A 10,916-nucleotide genomic window follows, 5' to 3' on the forward strand; every position below is an offset into this window, starting at 1 on the left:
GATTGCTAATGAAAACAACCTCTTATGTGTTCAGGATCTGTGTTTGTTTTTCATGAATATGGAATATTTCTCAACGAAAAAATTTAGACAATTTTTCTTTGAAATATGAAAATTGTCCAACTTCAAGGTGAAATACATTACATATTCACTAAAATAAACAAATTCTTTTTTCTTTATGCCGATTTCTGAACATCCAAGCATTGAGGTACACAAAAATAACATCAATCATAGTGTTAATGTAGAATTTATTTCATTGACAAAAGTGTTTCATTAACTTGCATAAAATGAGAATATATATAAACTTCGGACTTATTCGAGGACTACATTATAGGGGTTGTTACAAATACGTAGTTTTTGGTCATAATGTCAAAATATGTCAACAAAGACAAACTAATTGTGTATCATTTTGAAAATAATGAACTCTTGTACAAAAGTTCCAAATTCCAAACTGTTACTTAGCTTTGATCTGTTTAATGGCGGATAGATAAATTCTTTATTACCTCCACAGATAGGAGAGCAGCATGGCAAAATGTTTAAACAATAACCAGTACAAATATATAATACAAATAAATAAACAGAGAGTATTAACATGGCAAAATGCCGACAAGTACAACTTAGTGGAATATCAGCAACAGATATCATAATGACTAGAATTGTACCGAATAAGCAAATTATGTGCAAACAATATCAATGGCAAAAACTATGAGCATGTATACTTAATTTTATATAGTCAATATGGCACAATCTTGCTAAAATTAGGTATTAGCAACATATGGAAGGTTATCAACTAATCAACCCTTCAATTCATGCCTTATTGAAACGAAATACAAGGCATAAAACGGGTAATCGATAAACAATTTTCAATTGAATTCCTAGTCGCAAATAAAACATGAGTAAAGGTCCGTTGATAATTTTCTAAAACAAGCATTTATTTTATTTATTCTTGTTTATTTGAAAACAAATACAAATAACGTCGAATTAATCTTAATTTCTAGGTCTGCAGCAATGATAATTTCCACATACGGGGCTATTGTAATTGTCAATGTATTCATGGCTGAAGCATGTACCTCTACACCATCCTCTGTTGTTTGCGCAGGAGTGACTGTCAGATGCTGTGGAATAGTTAAAGACATGAAATAAACATGTATGTATGCCGTCACCCTCCAAGTTGAAAATACTTTTTTACAAAACGGAATCAACGTAACTGATGTTCAAACCTATCTGATTTTTTTTTTGCTTTATTCCTTATGGTATTTCATCCATAATAAGCTATAGTTAGAATCTTTAAAAACCATATACATGTACGTGTTGAAAGTTCCTGTAATTACACACTTGTTTTTAGAATATTAGAAATATTTTCACAGAGTAAACTTCCATATATAGTCAATCTATAACCCAGACCCCTAGTTTCAGAAATCACCAAATCAAGAACGGGTCCGTGTATAATATATTTCTTCTGTTAATCATTTATAGACAAAATAAATGTTTGTAGACATCTCAATATGTATTCTGATGATTCATTTGTTATTGCTTTATTTATTTTTTTTTTTTTTTATTTTATTTTTTTTTTTTTGCTTTCGTGAAATAAAAACACACATGTTCTTTATTATTTTGATGGTTGAAATCTGTACTCAAAATGAAACTAAATATTTTTGTAAATTTGTGTTGCAAATCTATCCAAGTAATACATAAAAGACGAAAAAGAAAGAAACAAAGATATGGCTTTGTATAGAGAACTAGTAATACTTATATACAATCTTGCAATTAATGGTAATCGAACTCGGAGGAAGTTTTGTTTGTTCTATAGACAAATACCTTAAATTGCAGAAGAATGAGAATCTTATAGGTGGAGAGAAAAGTCTACTCTTCATAACTGGCCATAGTCAAAGCCTTCATTTTGGAATATCTAACAACTGGTGATGTAAAAACAGTAAGTCAGGCTAGCAAATGTTACACTAAATTTTGAAATATTTACTTTGGATGAATTATTTCCTGTTTAGGCCAGGCTTCCTTTCTTAAACACACTTTCCAGATATATTACACAACTTATTTCATCCTTCTTCATATATATTTGGTTGCCATTTCTCACATAAATAACAAGAAACAAATTATTTCAAAAATTAAATGTTGCTTTTCTACAATTGGTTTACCGGAAACAGACTATATGTGAATGTAATTTTAGTGCTATAAGTTTTATAAAATATTGCCTTAAACAAGAAGATAACTTATCAGGAATAAAGGATACAAGTTTTTGAGACGGAATATTCGTAGAGTGCTGCTGCACCGTAAGCCGCAATAAGCGCCGCCCAAACCCACGGTGAAACTGCGACCCCAGCATACAGTGGGAGAGCAGCGACAGCAAATCTTTTCTGGTTGTCATGTTGTTCGTCCTTTGACTCCGTGAGAAGACATAGTGCCGGAGTTGTTACCGTTAGCAGAGTAATGTAAACTATACAGTAAATTGTCGTTCTCTCCATTGCTTCTATTCTGTAAAACTGTCAAAGTAAAATCATGTATTCTGCGTTCAATATTGTAAGACATTAAATAGGCAGGTAGGTAGGATGGCAGACTGACCGACCGACCGAGAATGAGAGACAGACAGAAAGACAGACAGACAGGGGGTAGGGTGAGGTGGGGTGGGGCAAGATATTTCTGAACTTTCTTTATCGTAGACATTTTACTTTAAAGGCACTGGTATATTTCTACAGAAATCTAACTGTAGTAAAAAGTTATACTTTTCGCATATCTATAGGGAAATTATCAATAAAACTAATGCGGTCCCATGGAAAGTTATGTTTAAATAATCATACAATATATTTAACCAGACATTCAAACTTCGATTTATTCAAATAAAGAAGTTTTAATCATAACCTAATTAATATCGTTTTGATCTTGCTTTCCTGTAAAACTTATATCACTGACATACAAATTTCTGTCGTACTGATGTCTTTAAATCGCAATTCTGTTTTTACTAGTTGTTTTCAAGACACAATAGTACAACCTGAATATTTTCCATGTCAGCAAGGTTCCCGATCTTATGAAAACTAGATACTAAAATTTTAACTTCGTTAAAGTTATTAATTTATGCACAATGTTCATTTCGTCAATGAGTTCAAAAAAAGTGAAGAAGATGAAACACATAATATATTGGAATGCACTAAAACATCGAATCCTCATAAACGTAAAATGAAAACACAATAGCACCTATTAAAGCGCAAAAGAGTGTGTTTGGTCATCAAAGATAAAAAAGATACTTCCTACTAATTTCTTAAGAACTGATTTTCATGAATGCTTTTCGATTTCAGCACCTCATACTCATCTAAGACATAACCAAAAATCGTGACTCCCCAGCATTGGCAATCACGGATGCTGTCATAATAATTAAAAACTGAAAAATTGTCAGCAAACATGATATTTCCGAACATAACACAAACTGTTCAATCAAACAAGACGGAACAAAAGTCATATATGCTTAAATGTTCGTTACATACGGAAGCATGGAGGGGACATCGGATTTTTTTATTTTCATTTATCTCGTGGCCACGAGTTATAACTAAAAAAACGAAAAACAAAAAATGTTATCTCGTGGTCAGGAGATATAACTCAGAAAAAAACAGTTTCTTAATTCGTGACCACGAAATATAACTGAGATAAAAAAAACGATTTTTGCTAATTCGTGGCCACGAAATATAAGTAAGAAAAAAACAAAAAACGATTTTTGCTAATTCGTGGCCACGAAATATAAGTAAGAAAAAAAACAAAAAAAAACGATTTTTTTTGCTAATTCGTGGCCACGAAATATAAGTAAGTAAAAAATGAAAACCGATTTTTTGCTAATTCGTGGCCAAGAAATATAAGTAAAAAAAAATTTTTTTTTTCTTTCTTACTTATATTTCAAGAAATTTAAGAAATCGTTTTTTTGTTTTTGTTTTTTTTTCTTATTTATATTTCGTGGCCACGAATTAAGAAATTGTTTTTTGTTTTGGTCTTAGTTATATCTCGTGGCCACGAGATAACATTATTTGTTTTGCGTCTTTTTTAGTTATAACTCGTGGCCTCGAAATAAATTAAAATAAAAACATCCGATGTCCCCTCCATGCTTCCGTAGTTAAATGCCTCCGTTGAAAGTAATCTCTAAAACGTTTTATATATAATATTTTCAAATGATTCATTTTGTCAAATATAGCACGAATTTTTACTTTTGTTTTTCAATTGTTTTTCGATTTTTCTTTACTCTTTTCTGTCTATTTTAATGTATCTGTACTGCGTAAGTAGCACCAGTCGGTTCAGTTAAAGACCTTCATGACCACATATACTTTTTCAGCCACTATATAGTATGAATACTTTACTTACATCTGCCAATTCTGTAATTATTTGATTTAAGTTAACTTTGCAGTCACACTTTCTTTTATACTCAGCAAATGCGTCGTTATTATAGATAAGGAAGCACTTATAATATTCCATATTTGGCTTTTGAGATAAAATGTCATTTCTGTTTACGAAAACAATGTGTTTACAATATATCTTTTGTCAGCAAGTACATGGTCCAATGTCGTAAACATCTGTTCATAGAAAGTCAGCAGGTACAGAACCTTGACCTGTGATGTTTCAAAACAAAGTAAGGAAGTTGTTAAAAGTAAGTATTCACAGTATGTATTCACAGAATACAACTTTTCATCTCAGATGAAAAATGGTAGGTTTTTGTGGATATATTTTAAGACGTAAAATTGGTACAGGTACAGTTTTATTTGAGCCTGAGAAACGTCCGATTAAAGATATGATTATTTATCATAAAAACACGAAGTGTATATGGAAAATAAAACAAATGTGCTAGGAAAACGTAAATACATTAAAGCGTTCATATATGTGCACTGTATTGTGTCCTAATATACCATAGTCCACTAACGATAACGTTTCCGCTTGATAACTGGACACTCCTTTCCTCTGAAGTTATGAAATTGACTTACGTTTTCTAGTTTGTAGGTACACTAAGTCGAAGGTCGTTTTAAATGTTTGGCCGAAGCACCCGTAAACAATCTAAGCTCATCTTTGTCCATGGAAGGTTTTAGAACCTTTTCTGTATTGGATTCAGTGTTTATTTATTTATTTATTATACCAGATTTATATGGCGCCCTTTTCATGATCAATTTCACGTTCAAAGGCGCTTTACATAGTTCAAATGCAGCCACACAGGGCACACAGAGTGTTGTTATATTTTCTGGTCCTTTGGGATCATGGAGTCATTCAACGTATGAGTAATAGAGTTCCGCTTAAGGCGATGCTAGTGGGTGTGAGAGGTGTGCACATTTCATTATTTCTCATGAACAAACTCAATCAAACGGATTCTGCTATAATTATTCTTCTTGGTTGCATTCTTTGCTTCCAAAGGATATTTTTACATATTCTTGGTTGCATTCTTTACTTCCAAAGGATCTTTTTGCAGATTTTATTGATTTTAGAGATCACTTTTGATACTTCGTTGATTCTTGCTTTTGTACGAGCTATCAACCCATGATATTAATTCTTTGAGACAATCACGCTTAAAGACACTGATTCTGGTATGCGAGGGATGGTACGGTCTGCGTTGATAGCCTAGATTCTGTTTATCATAATAAGCTATTGTATAGCTACTGTGCAGTACATACATTGCACATAATATTTCTCACCTTTATAGCAAACCAGTTCTCATTTTTATAACGAGTTTAGAAAGCCTGGTTGAATTAGGCTTAAACAAAGAAAGTGATAAGATACAACAGTAGTTTTTAATTTTTTCAAAAATCAAGTTTTATTACGATAATATCACATTATTGCTGGATTTTTAAAAATAAGAGAAAATGCATTCAGGCACCTTTTATAACTAATAAACCAAGTGTATTTTGAACAATGATATCTCTTTATTGCTGGATTTTATTATATATAAAAGAAACTGTATTTAGGCTACACACGGGGAACTATATATAGAATTTTCTGCAATTAATAACGTTTTCTTATAACTCAGTTCACTTAACACATTTCATAGTGTCTCATTAGAAAGGTCTCCAGCCTAAAATTCTGTTCATCTATCATGCATTTTTAATACATAAAATCCTTCTCTCCATATTTCTTTTTATTTATTAAAAATGCAACTGAACTCTTCTTTAATTTCTAATAAAATCCAGCAATGATGAATTCTTCTGGTTTTATTTTGTAACTTAGATAAAAAGATCATAATAATTGAACTTGTCATTTCTCTTATTCAGTTTTAAATAAATATTTTATTTTTTATTAAATAAAGGTGAGAGTTTTCTAAAAGGGTGAGAATTGCTTTGCTGTAAGTGTTACAATATAATTGGTCAGGACATAGCTCAACATGACTGAGCAATTACAATAAGTATATCATTAACTAAAATAATTGTGTGTATATTCTGAAAAAAAAAGCTGCATTTCAATCAATAAAATACAAAACCCAGGAAATAACCAATTATCTGTACATATCAATAACATTTATGATCCTCTGACATGGACTACATGTCAAGTCTACAGGGATTTTATGGGCCCTTATCAGGCTGGACCAGACTTGACTTTCTCACGATCGATGTTATAGTTTCTTATGTAGTACATGGTTCTGCGCACATAGTTTCTACGTATGTAATCTATGTGGAACAAAGCCTTATCAAAAGTAAGAAAATAAATAAACAATCCTTTGAATAATTTCTTATAGATGCCTTGTCATGAAGTAGTATCTGAAACATAGGCATTACCTGGCTCGAAATGTAATATTTAGGAGATAAATATAAGTAGACATGGTACCTACCCAAGAAAATCTAATGGGAACAACTCTGAATTGACCAATAAACTGAAGCCAACATAAAGCATCCGTTAAAAGTGAAAGAAAAATCAAATAGGTTCTTTTCCCAACAAGTGATCAGGAAGACAAAATATGACCTACATTTATTTAAATCACAATGTATTCAATATATGGCATGCACACTTTTCTCATGACTTACACCGACAGCTATTCTTTAAGTTGCTAAGTGAGGCCCTGATAGAAAGTTCAGTAGTGCATGAAAATAAAGTAAAATAATGCATAAATTCCTTTAAAGAAATTTTACGACATTGAGAAACGTTATTAAGTTTTGATCTTTTAGCCAAAGTTATTAATTGTTCTCAACGATGATACCTTGGTTGACACAAAATTTATATATTAAAATGAAAAATGTATAAATCCAACAATGAGAAATTACAAAAAAATAAGTTTAATTGGTATCACGTTTGTGTAACAACGTAGGAAGACTGGTTATAATCATCATTTCAATTAATCATTTTGAAAGTGTCTCTTATGCTTTAGTCATTTTGAAGCATTCTTACTGTTCAGGGGTACTTTGCTGCAAATAATGTAACACAAAAAGTCATTGTCATCAAATGAAATTACAACAATATAAGGTAGTAGTTGTAGCTACAACATTTTAAGGTAACTGATAATAACTCTCTGCAATGTATTTCAAGCAATCTGGATAGAACTATCACGATTATTGCTTTCCATGAAAAACGAATAAATGCTGAAAAAGCATATGAAGATTACTTTATTTTATGATTTTCGTTACAGTTCAACATCCTTAAACATACTTTAAGGTGTTTTATTTATTGTTGTAAACAAAATAAGCGGGTACATTTAGATAACAGCATGAATTTACAAGTTAAACTGTTTTCACAACTTGAAAAACGTTTTTTGTGTGTGTGTGTGTGTGTGTGTGTGTGGGCTATACATGTATCAACCATTATCACTTGAATTGAGTGCATGCATTCATGAGTGGAAAATATTGATGGTAAAATGGTGTAGGGGTTTGTTTAAAATCTTTAATAACTTCTTTCGGGTAAAATTTTGGACTGGTTTTGGCAAGCTTATAATAAAGAGCATGTCATTCTCTTTCACTCAGATTTTTTCATGGGTTTTAGACTCTTGGCTAGTCTTGGATTTTGATTTTATTAAAAGAGTACAGGCTCTTTCAAAGTGTTGAAAGTAGACTAAACTTACAATATACGCTATTGAATTTATTTAGCTATGAAGACTTTTGATAAAGACTATAATTTGGGAAATCCTAAAATCATTGAAAAACGGTCAAGGCAAGAGCTGTCCATTTTGCTTCAGGTATTTTGAGAACGTCATTTTTTAAATATCAAATATTTCTTTTGTGCTCTCCACGGGGAAGCGTATAGCCGCAGCTTCGTCCATCCATCCATCCGTCCGTTCGTCCCGCAATTTCCCCGTCCTTTTTTTCTTGAATAACTGGCTGCTTTGATACTATGTAATCTAACAAGCAATCCAGACTAAATCTCCAGGCATTACATTTTGAAGATGAGATGGTTAATCTTCCTTTCATAAAAGATATGTTTTTTTTTAGCAAAATGAATAAGCTATTGCAAAAATTAAAAGGTTTAAGAACTATTTAAAGGTTTCGAGAAAAGTTCTGAATTTCCTATTTCTGCTTTACTTTAGATTTTTCCCAGAAAGTTAAAAATGTTCGCAAAAACTTTGATTTTCATTGAAGTGTTTAAAATTTATGAACTTTGAAAGCTTTTGCAAAATTTTAAAGAGTTTTGGGAGAATAAATAATCTGTTTATCTTTGTGCAGCAATAGTGAGAATTTTATTGACAGGTTTTTTTTTTTTTTTTTTTTTTTTTTTTTTTTTTTTCGATAACCAGATATCTTTACTTAACTCAATAAACTCACAAGAGTTGACTCGTTTTTTCGTAAAAAATATTTATTATTTAATCATTTAAATCTAATTTTCTCAAAAGTTTTCATTATTTTCATGAAAGTTATCTGTTTATCATATCCATATGCCACTATGCAAACCTGTATAGTTCTGGTCATACGGCAAACTTTCCAGTCTTCACTGGCGAAAGAGAACCCCAAAGTGCACCTACACACATATGTATGAATATAGGGTTCCACAAGGCAGCTTCATCGCTTCCTCAAACAACAACCAGAGCCAGGCTTGAACTCATGCAGGAGAGGGATTAGTGATTCAAACTCGGACCTTAACCAGTGAGGCCTTTTCAGCTTTTAGAATACACAGAACCTTAAGAACTTACGCCTTTTCAATTTCTAGAATGCAGTCTTTTCACAAACTAGAACATAACGCATTACACAGCATTGCAAGTGTTCAAATTTGGACAAAGAGGATATTGCTATAATGTTGTTTTACAACAACTTTAAATTTAATATCATTAAACTTGATGTTATAACTTCCCCTTCTGGTAATCCTGTTTCTGTACCGATTTCTGTAAATGTAAACTGAAAGTTTGTTGATGAACTCTTAAACTCAAATTCAAAGTCAGTTCAAAGTAGACACTACCTGTATATATATATATATATATATATATATATATATATATATATATATATAACTTTCATCCACCAATCTATCAGGCTTAAGAAATTACTCAGTAAGAGAAAACATCTATAACACTTTTGGTACGAAGAACATGATTATTCTGTTTTACTAAGATTTTCAAAATCATTATTTTGTTGGGTTAACACACTGACATAATTTAGGTCATAATTATGGCGTTAATTCAGGCGGGGGGGGGGGGGGGTTTTTTTTTTGTTTTGTTTTTTGTGAAGGAAGACCCAAGGTACACATCCAGGCATTATTTCAGGCATGAGCGTGTACCTAGGTAGGACCACGGACCTTCCTTAAGCCATCTGGATGGCTTTCTCAGATGGAGAATTTTACACCTCAAGTGAGGTTTCGAACCCACATCGATGCGGAACAACAAATTCAAAGTCATCGACCTTAACCTCTCCACCAAAGAGGTAAAAGAATGTAATAAATATTTCACTTCTTTTATTATTCTAATTGTCAGATATATATATATATATATATATATATATTTATATATATATATATATATTATAAAATTTTGGTTTCGTTAAAACTCGAGTTCTAATATTTCGCTCATTATAGTCCCTTTATAGTCCCTACATCTTTAGGATTATCTCTAAATTTTCTTCTTCATTTAAACAAATGCATAAAGAACTTTCAAACTGAAAATGTACATTGTTAGTTTAAAATTGTAAATGAAGTTCAATAATATAAAGAAGAGATATTTTGTTTATGACTATTTTTAATTCTGTATCATTTATTTTGGAAAACCTATTGATTTTTAAGGAGCAAATTATGCAGGAGTATCACACATGTTTGTCTATTAAAAAAAAATGTTTTAAAAAACAAAATACTCATTCGTTTTCTTTTTTGTTAACAGTTGCAAACATAATTATGAATGTGCTTTTGTATGTCATTAAAGGGGTCTTGTACCCAAATTTCGTGTTTATAAAAATGATAGAATTACAACATATTATCATATATATACGACATATCGTATATAAATATCTATATGTCATATATACATAGACTAAGATGACGATGTTGTATCACGAGCGGTTGTTCTTTTTTTTAAGGCTTGGCATAGAAGATGTGATTGGCACGTTCCAGAAATCATTTGGCATCTGAAAGCACTGGGATTCCAACATTGTCAGTGCCAAATTTTCAGTTGATAAACAATTGGAGCAGGTAGAATGACTTGATAGTGGATATAAAAAATGTCACAGTGTCGTAAGACTTACTCATCGATAATTTGAATCAAACTGAGACATGTTCCAAAACATCCGCTTATCCAAATGGAAAGCAAAAGACTACAAATAAATAGATTAAGCGATCCGCGACGTCGCGATTGGACTGGGGAAAAACAACGTCTAAAGATTAGAATGTTGATGGTGAACATTTTTATAAATTAACATCTGTTGCAAACCACTTTAATGATTTCTACAACAGACAAAGCTACCACCAGGAAAAAAGTGTGTACACTACCTAAAAAATGTCTCAGCGAATTCTACATATAAAGAAATTTGTAATCTGAATATATATAAAAG

At 31.4% G+C, this 10,916-nt stretch overlaps 1 protein-coding gene across 1 annotated transcript; it reads right to left on the reverse strand.

Annotated features, from left to right (window-relative positions):
• Nucleotides 1-231: 231 nt before the first annotated feature.
• On the reverse strand, nucleotides 232-4,422 carry LOC128556248 (big defensin-like). Its single transcript, XM_053540706.1, has 3 exons — nucleotides 4,354-4,422; nucleotides 2,246-2,495; nucleotides 232-1,112 (listed from the first exon to the last, which is right to left on the reverse strand). Exons 2-3 carry the CDS (start codon nucleotides 2,475-2,477, stop codon nucleotides 985-987), a joined length of 360 nt encoding a protein of 119 aa, XP_053396681.1. The 5' UTR covers nucleotides 2,478-2,495; nucleotides 4,354-4,422; the 3' UTR covers nucleotides 232-984.
• Between the last annotated feature and the right edge of the window lie 6,494 nt (nucleotides 4,423-10,916).

This window comes from Mercenaria mercenaria, chromosome 4, assembly GCF_021730395.1.
Source record: "Mercenaria mercenaria strain notata chromosome 4, MADL_Memer_1, whole genome shotgun sequence".
NCBI classification, from domain to species: domain Eukaryota; kingdom Metazoa; phylum Mollusca; class Bivalvia; order Venerida; family Veneridae; genus Mercenaria; species Mercenaria mercenaria.